The sequence below is a fragment of the Thunnus albacares genome, chromosome 6 (genome assembly GCF_914725855.1).
Source record: "Thunnus albacares chromosome 6, fThuAlb1.1, whole genome shotgun sequence".
NCBI classification, from domain to species: domain Eukaryota; kingdom Metazoa; phylum Chordata; class Actinopteri; order Scombriformes; family Scombridae; genus Thunnus; species Thunnus albacares.
In genome coordinates this window covers 8027323-8044289 of record NC_058111.1, presented here as the reverse complement: position 1 = coordinate 8044289, position 16967 = coordinate 8027323, and the positions used below count along the sequence as shown (strand labels likewise).

The following is a 16967-nucleotide window of genomic DNA, read 5'->3' as shown; positions in this document are numbered from 1 at the left end:
ACACACACACACACACACACACACACACACACACACACACACACACACACACACACACACACACATAACAAAACAAAACACAAAAACCCTGAACTAAGGAAGCATATTGCATTTGGCTTGACAAGGAAAAATCACTAGGTTTTCTCACAGTAACAAGGTCTTTTGTTATGATTAGGATATATTTTCTTTTTATTACAAAATCTGCTTCCATTCTTATGAAAACAGATCTAGTAATATTACTTTTTTTTTTTGTTATTATGCACCTACTGTATATGGATCCTTACATCCCTGTCTTACCCTAAAAAACATATTGTATCAGTAAACACTTTTACAGCTTTCTTACTGAAAATGCAACTTTAAGTAAATATACTAATTATAGATAACTATGACATGATTTATGTAGTTAGTACTGCACAAACCAGTTGTAAGATAAATTGTGGATCAGTTAATTTGTATTAAATTGCTGATTTGTTTGATAACTATGAGATAATATGATGCATTTCATAGAGTTTAGGATTTTAGACAGAAAAAGGAGGCCATATGTACATATGTGAAGTATTTCTACCATGATGAAGGTAGTATATCATACTTGATAATACAGAACTGTCAATGAAATGTGGGTGAACACAGATGCCTTATAAATGTGTTAAACAGAATCAGTGTCAGGCTCAAATGTTAAACTTTTCTGCAAATCAGGCCCCTGAAATGGAGCTGCGGGCAAACATACCTGAGGGTTAAATTTAGTTCATTCAATTTCACTTTATTGCAACATTATTTATACCACATAGGACCGTTCAAAGGATGCCATCAAATATACAAGCAACATTAAACATAACACATTGAATACACTGCACATTTAATTTGCATTGCATTGCATTTGCATAATATCATATTGAAGTGCAGAACGTGGGCAGAGGTCAGGTCTCAAATGAAATATGTATATTTAAAATACCATGTCCGGTGACAGAAACCTTTTTTTTTTAATCTTTGGCCACAGATGTATTTTCCCATCAATTTGTCCAACACAGGATTACCAGAGGTGAGAGGACTGCGAATGATGTTCTTGGCTTAGGGACCTACTGAGTGTTAAACTCTCCAAGACTTCCTCTCTCTTCTTCCTGTGATTTTGGAGCACATGCTGGCAATGCCGGAGAAAACCAATTTCTGTCCGTCTGATTGATATTTGAAGAAAAAGATAATGTAGTGTCAATAAAAACACTGTAAAATGTTGATAAGACCTCTCCAAGCAACCTGAAGGAGAGTGTCTGCCTCATGCAGTGCAGTTATTGGCTTTTCTTTTCTATGCTGTGTTTGTATGTGCTTTTGGGAACATGCATGTCACCAAAGATAATTATAGTGTGTCCAGAATCTACTGCTTTGAGATTATTCAGTGTGACGTATTTAACACTTTTAACACTTCTTTTGCATTTTTAGTCATAAGGATGATGCTCAGTTGGTTCCAACCACTTAGTCCTGCAATAGCACTTATGTGTAGGAATGATCTTTAATCATCTGTGCCCCTGTCTATCAGCTGTTGAGAGATTATCCAACACTTTGTCATCAGAAAATGCGATCATAATTCAATCATTTGGTGATTCAGGTTTAGGCTCCAACTGCCATCTCTATATGGAGAATGTTAACCTGAAGACACAACCAGCATAACTCTGTTTGATAAAAACAATTACCATCCACTGTATAAGTCGTAAAGTTGATATGGTCCCTAATTTGTTTGCTAAAATATAATGTCACTTTATTAAATGCTAAGGTGGAACAGTCAACAGCAGCCTGGAAGGAGTGTTTGTTGTATTCAGATGTTTTTCTCAATCTCTTACACACTATAAGTGGGCGTCCCAAACCATGACACCATCTACCAAAAGACAAACTCATTTCCCAAAACTATAAACACTATCCCCCCTGTTTTCACTCATGTGCTCATTTAGAAAGCGCTGGCATTCGATATCATTAACTCAAGTCATCACAGCTGGAGCCCAATTAACACATAATTCCCCAGGTGGAAACACTAAGAGTCAAAATTGTTCACATGCCAATCAGAACCACAGGATAGATAGATAACAGGGTCATTTATCGGTTTACTTGTTTTGGAGCAATGGATCCACAAAGAGCTGAGGCAGAATAAATGTGATTTCTTTCTTTATGTACAAACTGTTGTCTGCACATAACATTTTGAAATGCTCACTGTTGTGTTCAGTTGCATATTTTTTTTACAGCACATTAACTTTTTCACTCAAATTCAGTTTATTTTACTACAGTACAGTGAGGATTTAAAATTTTTTGAAAAAGTACACACATGTTGTGTCTTTATATTGTGTTTATCATGTAAAGAGGTTGTTCTGGGGGAAAACCATAAGTGCTATTATTCATTGCAGTAACAGGTTTTTACAGGTTGGTGTTTTGCATTGATCTCACCAGTGTGTAATGGCTGTTTTGTAGTGTTTGTGTATTTGATGGCTTTTGTGTGATGTCTGAAGGCGAGATGGAAGATTACATGGTTTTGAGTGGAGAGTTTGGTTTTGACATGGAAGTTTGAAGTTTGTGAAGATGAGTGAGCAGTTACGCATGTTTGTTTAGAGTTTTGAGAAATGGAGTATAATTTCAAGAAATGTGTCTTAGCAGTTGAGAAAAGCTGTAATATGCTGCCTGTGGATCATGTTTGGTTAACATAGAGTATAATTTTAAGACCTATTACCATATAAAAAGAAGTCCATGCTATTTATTGACCATTTAGAGTGGGTCTATATTTGTTCAGAACAACTACAGACAATTGGAGACTGTCTCTATTGGATATAGATTTCTCTGTCAAATGTTTTTTTTTTTTTTTCCAGGCAAGGGAAACAAACAGTTTTGGATCAAAAGAATTGTCTTTCTCCAGGGAGAAAGACTTGGGTCGAGCCCAGTGCGGATTTTCATGCTACTCTGGACTGCTGAAAACCTGGATTCTGTTTCGCTCATCAGCACTTTGCCAAAGTTATGCCATAATTTTTATGCTCACAATTGCAAGTTCGTGACAGTTTACATTAGGTCACCAATATGACAGATGTCTTGTTTTAAAAAATTGATATTTGCATCACTGGCCAAGGTGATGACAGAATTTGGGACTGAAAGAAGATCTGACTCACCCTATGTCACAGTTATTGATACAAGACATAATTTACGTGAGTGACGCATACTGTTAGTTCAGGCGGAGCTTCATTGGCTCGTTCACAGCTGTGTGGCAAGAAACATCCAATCATATTCATGCGGGAGGACAGTACGGACTTTATAACCTGACGCTTATCACTGCTACTCTGCTTATTAGGCTCATGCCAACACTGCCACAGCTCCTTCCACCACCCCGACCTCCTCCTTGTGTGGTATTTATGCTCATGTATGTTATTAGGGGAGATTAGTTTACTGCTCAGGTTCTTTTATGATAGATAGATAGATAGATAGATAGATAGATAGACGGATAGATAAATAATTTCATGGGTCTACTCTATAATTTAGCCATGCTATCACAACTTTTTATTATGCATCTCCAAATATTCAGTATGCAGCACAGTTCTTAAATCTCTACAGCGGCTCAGGCCTTGCCTTGAGCTCTGGCACAAACCGTAGTTCAGAATGAGTATATCAAATTTCATCAGCTCGCCTGTAGATCAATCACAACCTGGGCCGCTCGATGAAGGGGGTATAAAAGTTAATGCACCAAAGGCAAGGGGCAAACCCTAAGTTCTTTAGCCATTACCTGTCATGGGAAGTTTGGCTGAGCATGCAAGCTTTTTGTCAGGATGCCGAGACTTAACAGCTATACACACTCACTGGCTGGCCAGTACAACCGTTGCTGTCCACTGAGCACCTGCCACCGGAGCAGTTACTTGTTAAGTGCTTTGCTCAAGGGCAAAATGAGCGTAGTCGTCCTTGAAGGAGAGGATTTTATGGTACCTTCCTCCTGTCCAAATTTTCCAAATCTATCAGATTTAGACTACTACCCATCTCGAAATACCTTAAGGCTGCTGCTGCTCTGACCTTTCAAGGTTTATGAAGTAAAGCGATTATCTTCCAAATGGTAAAACATAATGCAAAATTGACATTGTTAATTCATACTGTATATTTTATTCATAGTTCTGGAAACAGTCCTGCTATCTCGTGTGATACTCATGAATTTCCAGTTGCTATGTGTGCCTTGTCAATAGACAGTAATACATTTCTGTCGCAAACTACATAGTAAATTCAGCTGACATGATTCCATTTTGCTAAAACCATTACTTTGGGATAAGCGTGCAGAATTTCAAGCAGCAGCACTTTCATTTTTCTTCAAAGCTTTGTATTTGACAAAACAAAATGTCAAGTCTTGAGTTAATCTGTATGCTCCCAGTACAAATGCACTCGTCTGGGTTGTAGGCATGTTTATTAACTGCTGCTTAGAAAGGATAGTATATGTTGCATGTGGTTTTCCACCTTATATAGTATGATTTATGTTGCTGTGCCCCAAATACTACACTGACCCTAATAACCAATTGGCCCAGTGCTCTTTTATCATGGCAGGTAATTTCTCTTGCTGTTCAGCAGATAATTCTCTGGTGTTTGTCATGACAAGGAACAGGAGTTTAGCCACAAACTAAAAACAACACAGTCAACTCAAATTTTTGATAAAAGCAGTATTAAGCTGGTTGGTCCTTTTGTAATTATCTGAAGAACTACTGTCCACAAGAGGGAAGTGTTATATCACATTCATCCTCCCATTCATTCACAGCCAGTACCTTCACAGCCCTTAACCTGGTTGGTTGCTGGAAAGGATGAGCTGTGTGAGGAGTGGGGAGGAAGGAAGGAAGGAAGGAAGGAAGGAAGGAAAGGGAAAAGTGTCTGTGTATTTGTATGTTTTTTTTTTTTTTTTCTGCTACTGGAGTAATTTTCCATTTTCAAATTAGAAAACATTACCTCACAGAGAGAATAGATAGAATAGAATAGATATCCCCACCTTAAGTTCATTTTTGTTATAAGTTCATTACATTTTATTTTATTGTGTCCATTCCAAATAGGGGGAAACGTTTAAATATCATTTCTTCATGTTGTGATAGTAATTTTTTTTATAGATACATTGCCTTCTCTTGGATTAGTGACTATAGTGGGGGGTCCAGGCAGCTTTTTCAGCTTGAGGTGCTTTTAACAACCATTTGTTTAAGTCACTAATGACGTTTTTGTTTTGGTTATGAATCTCATTTATCTTTTGCCTTTAGACAGAAACGCAATTCTCAAAGGTTCCGATAGCTCCGTGGGCCCTTGAAGGGGTTTCAACACATCCGTAGTATTTCATCACAGTTCTTAACTTCAGCATGACTGTACAGATTGTTATTGTCCTCTTCCCACATCCCCACCCAGTCCCTTCGCAGCGACACACGACTATCTTCCTGAAACTGTTTCTTCCTTTACGCAAAATTTTATCGCCGTCTGCTCCAAACGTGTCATATTAAAGAGCCCTCACGTACAAGAAAAGTTTGAGAGTCACTACCTAGGGGGCTATCAGGCTGCTGTAGTTTTTTTTTTTTTTCCCCTAGCGATGCATTTGCTTTTTTGCAGGACAATCCAGGCTCCTCCCTTGCTCAACGTCACCCGATCCAGATCTCTTCCAAAGCGGAGCGATAGTCAGCAGCACACTGTGGTGGCTGATCAGCGGGGCGGTGCGCAAAGCGGGATAAAGCTACACTGTATTTCATCCAAAAAAGAAAAAGGAGGGGGGCGCATCCCACCATTTCTAGAGTTCCTACAACTTCGCCGGCCTGGTGTGCTGATCTCTCCGGTACTGGCCCTGGCTGCAGAGAAGGGAGAACGGGGGGGAACTTAAGGAACTAAAAGAGGGACGGTGCCAGCAGATGTTAACTTAGGTGCTGTGTCAATCTCGCACACGGAAGAAAAAAGGCGACGTTTCCCCGGAGAACTCTTCCAAGTGTTGGAAACTTCCCAGCGCAGCATCGATCGAGGACCTCCCGCCCACATTACCTCTGATCCACAGTACTGGAAGGGGGGGAGAGAGAGAGAGAGTTCTGCAGCCGCTGCAGTGGATGGAGCAACAAAGGCTATGGTTAAACTAGAAGAGCTCCTTTGATTAAAAAAAAAACAACACAACTCTCCTTTCTCTCCTCGTTTTGCTGTTTCTTAAAAAGACTCCCATCATCTAAACGCAGCAAAACCCGCAGCCTCTTGGATCTCATTTTTTTTTGGGAACCCGGCCAGGTTCTACTTAGTGCAAAGGGAATCACCACAGACGTGAAATTGATGCTTTGGTACGGAGAGGCGCACCACCGATCCTCTAGTTTTGCCAAAGTCTCCTACTGCTCAGTGAGGGAGGTAGACTAGTTCGGGACGAAGTGGGATTTGCAGAAGTTGCATGCTTGGTCTTTGTCGTTTCGAGTGAGTCCTATCCATCCACTCTCCAGAGAAGATCCGGATAGTTGAGGCCATGGCGATGTGTGTGGGGATATGGATACTCCTGTTGGCGCTGCACATCCAAGGTAAGCCCGCTGAAATAGACTTCAGCAGGGAGAGAGAGCTATCTGCCTTATTCAATCACCTTATCATCACCTCCCTGATCCAGTAGTGTCTATGTGACAGTGTGCTGCATGATGTTTTTTTTTTTTTTTTGCAATGACACAGACTTGATTTACGCATGATTGGGTGGATCGATTTAATTGTCTGGTTTATGTTTGTGCAATAAGATGTGCAAATGAGTGAGTCGAAACTGGGGGGAGAAAAAAAAATGTTTCAGTCTTAGAATCCAGCCCTCACAAAACGGCTGCAGAATACTTATTTGGCTGCAAAATATGAATTTACCCAGGCAGCAGGCAGATGGCGATGTGTGCGAACCGTGTAGGCCAGCACTCTCTCCCCCAAGTTTTCCAATATCTCATTCAATGGCAACTCGGAGCCACAGAGTGCCCTTGAATAATAATTGAAACCTGTGGCCTGTTATTCTCAGCTCTCCTGTCTGTTAGTTGAATATAGTAAATAATTTAAACTGAATGACTCATTATGTCCAAATCCCTTATTCTATCTACACTGTGAATTAAATTAACATGCCTCTGCCGGTTTAATATTCAATAATAAAGACTCAGGATATGTTGACATTTGTCTGTTAAAGAATTGGCTGCAGTCACACTTAGAAATATATATATGTATGTATATAGCCTACTGAGTAATTCACCTGAATACATAATAGATTTTTTTGAGGCAGTGTGTGTGTGTGTGTGTGTGTGTTTTGGGTGGAGGATGAGATGTTGAGGGAAGTACTGGCAGTTGATAAATGGAGTGATAATTTGACATTGATCATCTTGACATTAAAGCTTCCCAAAGTGGGACTAATTATTTAAACGCATAGTTAATACGTGTGTTTGACTCTTATTGGAAGGAGCATCAGTATTCTGGTTATATTGACAACCTTGTAATTGCTAAACTAAACAAGCCAACAAACAAAGCACCATGTATATACACGCCCGTGTGTTTGTGTGTGTTTGTGTGTGTGTTTGTGTGTGTGTGTGTGTGTGTGTTTGTGATCCATTATGCACAGGGGTTTTAAGGCTTAACTGAGAGTTTACTGCTTTGTTTACATCTTGGACTGGTAAAGTTTGTAGGTGGCCCTATTTTAAGAAAAGGAATGGAGGCAGGGTCAAGTGTGGTCAAGAATTGTCAGATCATGTTTTGAATGGCCTCATTTTCTCTGTCTGACTTCAGTATGTACATCTTTTATTTAATGTAATGTTAACTGTCATTATCCCAGTATTGTTTTTTAAAGCGCTTTTTATTTCCATTAGTGTGTCTAATAGGTCTAAAAAGTATTTTCTAGTCAAATACTTTAGCACATCTGGGCTGTTTTTTTTTCATTTTTTTATTTTTCTTCACCTCCTTCGAGCTCAAGAACAACTAAGATGTTGACCTTGTTCGCTGTGAGGCTCCTTATGGCGTCATGTGTTTAAGACTGATTGAATACTTTGATCAAAAGCCCTGTCTGATTTACACTGAGATGATCCCTTTGCTTGTGGAGAAGATCAGGATTAACTGGTTCCCTTGGGATTCACGTAGGAAATCTTTTGAAGCTGTTCAATCAAGGGAGTGGAAAATGTCTCAACAATTGCGCTAACATCTTATTTAAGTAAAACAGGAGGTTTTTTTTCTAAGCCTAATTAGACACCTTATGAGTACACTCTGCTGTTTTTCTGCTTTTTTTTTATTATTATTGTGCAGAAGTTTATTTTAAACCAAAATGACTGCATAATTCATTCTTTCAGACATCTTTATGGAAGAAAAGTCTTTGATTTTTTTTTTTTTTTTTTATTTCAGCTGTTGTTTGGATCCATTTCTTTTGACATGCAAAAACAAGAATTTGGTTTTTCACCCTGAGGTTAAAGGGCGATGTCATAAATGCCCACTGCCTTTGATGGCCTAATTGATATACAACATGTTCCAGACTCTACCCTCATTACCCAGGCACAAACAAGTGGGGATAGCCTTAACAAATGCAAGTAGCAGCAAACCCTGTTGCAGTTATTCATCAGGGAGAGCCATTTGTGCTTGTCATGGTAATAAACATTTGTTAAAAACACACGAGTGCCAAAAATTCTAAACGGGAAAATGTTCGGAGTAGCTCGCCAAATAGATTATCAAATAAAAGGAACACTGAGAATAATAGATCTGTGAATAATAACATCAGCTCTGTTCCTGCTTCCTTATATTAGAGCTGGGTCTCTCCAGTATTCCAGATTGATATTTAATTGAGTGTGAATTGAGTTAGCAACCAGGTGGTTGTTTATGGCTTGGCTCCATCATCTGGTCCTGGTGCTGTATGAAGCACATATAGATATCGCTCTCAGTGGTGGGATAAGGAGATTTTCCAGCCCTAATACTTCATCTTAGTTGGCTTAAACGGTTGGGAAATGAACATCGAATGGTGGATGAGAATCAACTTTTGAATGTGCCATATTCAGGATAGGAATTTATGTAGCTGTGAATTACATTTTTTTGTTATAACTTGGCAGCATGCAAGCTAAAGCTCATTCTGTTGGAAACCCCAGTTGTTCTGTTCTGTCAGTCATTTCATTGAGTCTTTTTATATGAATTACTCTTAAATGTTATGGTAGTAAGCTTCTCTAATAATCAGGCATGGGACGAAATGAATTTCATGTCACAGTTATCCTGGCAAAAATAATTGTAATTAATGATATTATCCTGATAATCATCAACATATGCTCTTAAAGTGGCTCTAAAACATACTGGAATTACTTAACCTTACCTTTTGTGAAGAAACAAATATTTTTATTGCATCATAGGACACATGATGCATTGACAACTCAGTGAGGATATTCATGACTATCCCAATACTGGGAATTCACCATGATTGAATTATCATGAGTATTTTTATCCCAATATGTGATAAAGTCCCTCACTACTACCAATATAACAAAACAGCTGCATTATTTTGTGTGTCCCTGACCTTTAAATGTGTGTATATGCCCAGTGTTTCCCCTTAGGTTGAAAACTTGAGAGAGACTCAGCAGCCAGACATTTCTCCGTTCTCTGTTTAGGAGCGGCTGAGATTTACACTAAAATGAGAATAGCTGGTCCACCTTAAAGGTCAATCCACCTTAAGTGAGCCTGATCAGGTTAGACTGTTGTCACTAACTTTGAAGCTAACCCCTTTTCACTTTTCTAGCAGTTAATGAAACAACAGACGAGACTTTTCTTGGTTTTGAGAAGTTGCAGCATTTATTAACTGACACACTGTAGCCTGTACTGTACATTTACTGCCAGACTGACAACTCACTGTTAACCTTTTCCTCTGGTCCGCTCGCATTCAACGTCACTTTTCTGCCGCTCGCACAACCACACATTATACGCTGCCCTATTCCTTAAAGGAGCTCCATTACTCTTAACAGTACCTTTCATGTAGATGTCCTTTGAAGAATGAGGAGAGGGAGGGATTCTGGGATTTGATGCACTAGTGGATGACTCAAAACAATTCTAACGTAGGGTGCGAGTGAATATCATTAGTAACCCACTGATCGGATTAGTGATTGTGTGAAATTTTAGCAGTGCGCCGCCGCAGAAAAGAATATAGAAGAAAACACAGATCGGCTGTTCGATTCTCACGTGACATCTCCTGCGAGATAACGAACCGCAGGTGATGTTTCCTGTTCCGTTTTTTGATCGACAGCTTTATTGTTGAAACTCTTTAGGGTTAATTGCACAGCTAACTGCCTGATTTCTATGCACAAGCTCGTCACCGAAGCCTGAGACACAGCAGTTCATATCGGCTCATGACAAACAGTCACATGCTGTGCTGCTGCGGCGTGTATTTGTTGTTCAGACTCATTTGAAGCACATTGAAGTCTGTCTCTGTGTATGAAATTCCACATACTTCAGTCGGACTGATTGATTGATTGACTGACTGGACGGTCAGGGGGTCGCAGGACAGTCGCTGGCATGTTCATAAAGATTGATGTAATGGATGTTTGATGTGGAGCACTGAAACAGGCAGGGAAATGTTTCCTCAGATGGGTCGTAGCCCCTTTGGAACAGTGTAATTAGCATTTTGCCTTTGCTCATTTTATTTATTATTTTTTTGTCTCTTTTGAAGAAAACTGTAATTGCTAGTTCGCGGCAGTTTGCAATTCATTCGGATGACAGTTGCGATACAGTGAAACGGAGAGAGTCGCTATGGGATTGTTGGGTCTTGATGGTTGGAGTGTGAATGCAAATTGCTCTGATCCTCATTCCTTTGGGGAGTCTCCTTTTGGTCCCCGCTGAGGTGATGGATGGGCGAGAGAGCTCGGTCCTGGGAGACTAGCTTGAGGGGAGTTGACAGGAGATTAAGCTTCACTTTTGCCACAGGAACTAATGGAGGCACTCGGCCACTCAACTTCATCTTTTTGAACATTTAGCTCATTTCGGCTCTGCTGTCAATCTTCGGCAAATCCATCTCGAAACACTGCACGAAATGTCTCTGTAAAGTGTGGATTCTTTTCTTTTTTTGGCCATGATTCTTGAAATGGAGTGGCCCTCTATTAATTTCAGGAACTGCTCTCAAACAAGTGATTTTTCTGTTCTTTGGCAAATTATTTGAATTAGCTACAGTAAGTTTTGCTCCATACACCACCGCAGTTGAACCAAGAGGCCCATTCTTAGCTTTCTTTGTAATTTCACCATGAACATTTCCAGCCCCAGTGGTCTCTGCATAAAGGCTGCGTATCACAAAATAGTTGAATAAAACATGATGATAAGCACTGAACCTAAATAATGGAAAGGTTATGACAAAATGGAGTGTTCTCTGCGTGCGGAAGACTGCACAAATAGTATTAAAGAGTGAATAAATGTTGAATTAAGTTCACCTCTACATGTTTGGAATGTGTAGTTTATATGCAGGATTTTAGTCTTGATAAGAAATAAATGAATGTTTCAAGGCCTCAAGTGAAGGAGCCTACAGCTTCCCCCTGCATGTCTCTGTGATGAAGCTATTTTAGGGCATGGGGAAGTAATGTTTGTTCCAGACACTGGCTTTCTAAGGTTACCAGATAGCTTGTAGCTTATGCAGTGTTTTCACTCTGATGCTGCTATTTGGTTGTTATTTTGGTGCATAGCGGCAGTGAAGAAGAAGAGTCCTCCTCTTGCTCCTTTGCCTTCTTCACACCAGACAGTCACCATGTTGGATCGGGATGGAAAACACGTTTATCAGCAAGCTGCAGCTGCAGTTTTATGCTTTAAATCCTTGAAATTCTCCTGTGTTTCAACTCAAATCGCAGAATCAGCAAAGTAAGGAAAAAGGAAATCAATAAAGGGGATCAAATCTCGCCCTGAGCTTTTCTGATTTGGCATTAATCTGTCGAGTCTTTTTCTTTCTATTTAGCAGATCCTTGTCAAGGGATTAAATGGTAAAATTCCTGTTCTGCTCTTGAGAACGAGTATGGCATTGACTGACTACACTTGTTCCATTTTCTTTGCCATTTGTCAGATGGCTGTTCCAGCATCTGAGGGAAGGCTTATTATGGTTCCTGAGTTGATGTAAATCTTCTCTGAAGAAAGTAAATAATCTCACATGTTGGATGGATTTTGATTTTGTCTGTTTATATGTGACACTGTCTTGGCTTGCCAATGACTTGTTGAGCTTCTTTGCGTTATTTCTCCCTTCGTGCTCAGTTACTATAGTTACTACCTGTAATGTCATTGGAGCGAACTGGAGCAAATCATATTTATTTTTTTTACAGGATGTGCATCTATTTCCTTGTTATTTTTGAGCTGCTGCGTGAAGGGAACATTTTGAACGCGTAATTTTAATGTTTTTTTTTTTTTTAATGCAGTTTAAAGAAAGAAACCATAAATGAGTACCATTCTTTGCTCATAGTGTCTGGGTGTACAACTGGGGCATTTAGTCACGGGCTGATCTGGGACTGAGAGAGTGGATAATTCCTGCTCTTCCCACTAAGGCTGTATGCCTTTAAAAAAATAAAGCAGATCTGATCAGTGCCGCTCCCACCCCCCTGTGTGACTGCCTGAACAAGTCAATTTACAACAGGCAGCTGGGCTGATGTGCCTCCATTAAAGAGCAAAGAAGTCCTGATAACAGGACAGAGAACATCCTGCTGAGTCTGAGGATGAAGGGGAAAATGATATCATAAGTGATACCAGCGCTACAACAAAACCACCGAGCAGCATTATAGAAAAAAAAATACAGGGTAATTTCTGTCATATGATTATTAATGTGACCAGCTTTGAAGTTTTGTCACATTTTCTGTGAACTCATTGTAGTCATCACGTAAACACTTCTGTATTTCACTCTTGGTTTCACTTTGTGAGCTAGTTTTGGTGGACTATGATTCATTTTGAGACTCGGTGGACTAGTTGATGCTGTTGCAATTTTTATTTTTTGCATTTTGACTCAGTTGAAATTTGTGCTGACTTGTGCAGTCTACTGACAAGAGACCAGCCCACAGCTCTGCCTGTTACTGTCCTGGATCACATCCATATATCAGTTGGCTGAGGTATATTGGGCAAATATAGGCCTTAAATTAAATATTTGATGGAGATTCCTCACTGACAACACTGTAATTTTGATGCGGTTCTTTGCAGTAGTAATGCTATTTCATTCATTATTCAATAATGTCTAATGGAGTTTCTTCTACTTTTGCAATGGGTACTTGAAAGAGCTACTTAAAGTCTTGGTTTCATTAGAGACTTTTTGTGTTTTTATGTAACTAATGAAATCAACTCTGACATCTTTCTAAATTTATGACCTCAAACAGGTCATCAAAAACTTCCCCCCCAACTTCTGACTGAAAACATCCGTACCCACCTTCAAAAAAATCCTATCTGTCAATCCCATTACAAGCCTTCCAGCTCACCCACTGCACACGCCATCCGCTGATAAACACCCTCCAGGGGTGAAGCTGAAACGTAAGATTAGCTTGCAGAACACATTTGATGAAAGTATCGAACATTTTTTTTAAAATTTCGCAGCCCGTTTGAATCTCTCGTTACGGAAATGTTTGGAATCAAAGTACCATCAAAATTTCCCTCATTGTGACACAGTGTTGGGGCTTTCACTAGGCTCAGAGCTGATCTCCTGCCAGAACTTTACATTTTTTTTTCTTGTACTTTCCACAAACTTGGGCGCCCCCCCGCCCCTTCTATTCCCCACACACACACACACACACACACACACACAGCCCACCTCCCTCTATCTATCTCTCTTCTTCCCTTTCCTCTCTCTCCTGTCTCCACACTCTGCCTTTGAGGATGGTGCGTGCTGAGAGTCGGCTTGGTTAGCATTTGATACAAAAGGGGGTTTGTTTCATGAAATGTTTCCCTTTTTAATGAGTGATGGTGTTCGCTCATTTAATATTCCGTACTGATATCTCTCCGGGAGCTGACTGTGCTTCAAAGCAACAGCGTGGCTGTAAATGGGAGTGGGTGAATGAAGGGGGGCGGGGGGGGTGGCAGCAGTGGTGGCGGTGGTGGTGGCAAGATGGGGGGAGGTTTTTTTTGGGGGGGAGGGGGGGGGGGGGCTGCTTAGAAAACACAAACACAGGTTTATTTATTCTCCCTGACATATAGCTAAGCTCCCAGTGTGCTGCAGCTCGGTGCAAAGCTCCTTAGTGCCCCCGTCCTGTGCAGACAGACTAGCAAAATATGACTGATAACAGGTCAGCTCTGTGTCTGTCATATTTCTCCCAGTGTGTGTCTTTCATTCATGTTTGCACCACTGCCTGCTGTGATCAACTTTGAAGATAATTGCTGAATTCAAAAGGATTTCAGTTTCTTATATGTGAACATTTCTGAGAATATTTCAACTATTATTTCTTCACTCCACCTGCGCTGCGGTCGACACGACGGTCCCGGTGCTTGTCATTATTGTGAGATTGAGGTCAACTTATATGAGTGGTAGAAATTCTTCACTTTGCCTTTTATTTATTTATTTATTTTTTGTAAGAGCACATGGTTCAGCTTGATAATGATAGAAATGAGGATAAACACAGAGAAGGCATGCAGTTTGGCATTGATCCTTCCATTTTGTTAGTAGGGTCTATGCCAAAGCAACTAATGTAGTCTGCTATTGATTCCCCAGTTTCAAGCCTGGCTGAATTTCACTCCAGTGTTGCATTGTTTTCAGAAAGTCAGGTGCCAAATGGCCCCCGCCTCCTTCTAATATCTCTTCTCTTTTTTTTTTAACCGGTATTGCATTGTATCTGACTATCAGAAGATTTTGTATTGAAATGTGTGGGGGAAAAAGAAATGGCTGGGTGAGTGAGTAATCTAACCACTAGTCCCACCTCAAGAGAGGAGAAAAGGGGCTTTGTTTATCCTTTTATCTCAAGCTACAACCGACAGGAGTCCTCATCAGCATCGACACTGCACCTATTAAAACTAGTGACTTGTATGCATAAAAGCAAAGCTGCAGGGTATGGCTGTACAGTGGCGAAACCATATTTACACCTCTAAATGAAACAGTATATTTGAAATACAGTGCATCACAGGTAAAGGGGAGAAAACAAGAGGAACATGCATTCAATTCAGTTCTTTTCACACCTGACATTTATTAGGACTAGCTTATATGAACAAGAGCCAAAGGGGACCCGCACTCATGAATACAAGATGTGCACATACCCCTCTGCATTGTGGGTCTCTATCACAGAGAGTCCACACAGGGCCAATGCAGTGTCCCTAATGCATTATGTTTGGGACTGACTGGCTGGGAGGCTGGGAATCATGTCTAACTCCGGAGAGCTCCTGTAACCTGTCTGTCCTATACATTTGTATTTTATAGGAGCTGTAAGTCTATTTAATGATATGTCAGCCCTTATTTTCGAACATGAACATAATGACATAAGCACATTTCTGTTTAGATGTGATGAAGGTGTGTCGGAAGGAGGATGTTTTATAGTTGAACAAGAAACTTTCTTATGAAAGATGGCAGAAAATACGAGACAATTAGTCATTTTTGAACCGTAAACCTCACTGGCAATTGTAATATTAAAAAAGAAACTATGAAAAAACTAAACTAATCTAATTAAGAATCATGAAGGAAATCCATCACAGCCAATACACTGGTCAGTCTCTACCATCTTCTACAGAAAAACAACGCCTTGATAAGTATTGTTCTTAAATGTATCAGATTTGAGACTGATAATGTTCTCAGTTGATGTTCTTGTAATAGCAGCTCATAGCAAGTAAATATTCTTGTGGTATGTTAAAGCTTAGGCAGCTAAAATCACAGGGTTTATGTTAGGAAAAGACTGTGATGGTAAGTAAAAGTAAGCATTGGTTATGGTTATGTTTAGAAATCAGAACTTTCTTGGTTAAGGTTAGCCTTTTTTTAGTCATACTTGACCTCGACCTAACTACTCGTCGGCATTGACATTTTGTCTGAGCTACTATTTCCCCCAAAGGTAATCTTTTCTGATAGAGAATAGTTGATTATAAAAATGCCTGCTGTACCCCTCATCCACCTCTCTCCTCCTCCTCCTCCTCCTCACGTTTTCTTGCCTCTTCCAGCTGAATAACTTTGCCAGGGGTTTCCACATGGGAGCTTCCACTCTGGCAGCACACGACTTGCTTGGCTACGGTTTTGCAAGTGGAATAAACCAGTCAGGAATCTGGAAAGGGGCTTTGATACCAGTAAAGGAATCATGCAGGGCCCATTTTGTAGTTTACAGCAATTGTCATTTGAGCCGTGAATATGCCAAATGTCATGTCAGGCCAGAGAAACAGAAGGTTTGGGGTCATAGGTTCCCCCCTTCCCGCCCACATGTCGAATATACGGGTTACAGCGTTTATATGGTGATAAGTTATGCAGATATAAGTGGCCACAAGAACGCCCACTTGCTGACCCTGCACCCACGAAGCTCATAGACTCACAGATGAAGAGTTTCTGTGAACAGTGTATTTTCCCGGCTTTATTGATGTCAGTCGAATTGCTTCTCCCACTTTAAACATATGCTCTGTTCATATAGAGCACGAGCACCATAAATATTTATCTTAGATGGATGCAGAGCCTGGCAATTGTTCCCGGCACTGCATACCTTTTGTGTCAGCATTATGAAACTGAAAATAGAAGCTAAAGAGGACCAAATGTTGGAATGAGAAACTTGATATAGAGGCTGTTTAATACCGCAGCAAAACCCTTAAAATACCTTCCCTCTTACGGCCTGCAGACTCATACCCTTCAGGTTGCCAAGTTTCAAATTGTTCTGCAGAAAGGGTTTTACGGATTGTACCTTCCTTCCTAAGTCATGGAAAAAAAAAAAAATTTGCAAGGGAAAATAACAGCCTAAATATAAAGAGGAAAAAAGGGGGAAATGGAGATTTACATGTAGACCCTGCGGGGGATGGGAGTTTACAGAGGGTCATGCTGTTCCTGATTGTGGCTATGTTCCAAGGGTGATTCTAGTTTGCCTTGGAACAGTGTTCTTGGCTGCAGCTTTATTTAG

General features: G+C 40.2%; 1 protein-coding gene across 5 annotated transcripts in view; it reads left to right on the top strand.

Annotated features, from left to right (window-relative positions):
• The first annotated feature begins 5483 nt into the window (after positions 1 to 5483).
• nectin1b (nectin cell adhesion molecule 1b) overlaps positions 5484 to 16967 on the top strand; it is a 152435-nt gene continuing 140951 nt past the window's right edge. For 2 of the 5 annotated variants that reach the window (XM_044353633.1, XM_044353634.1), the window contains exon 1: positions 5488 to 6509. In XM_044353633.1, coding sequence (XP_044209568.1) covers positions 6458 to 6509 — 52 coding nt within the window. In that variant the 5' untranslated portion in view covers positions 5488 to 6457. Of the gene's footprint in view, positions 6510 to 16967 lie in introns of all 5 variants that reach the window. The other 3 variants (XM_044353631.1, XM_044353635.1, XM_044353632.1) reach the window with 3 other exon arrangements.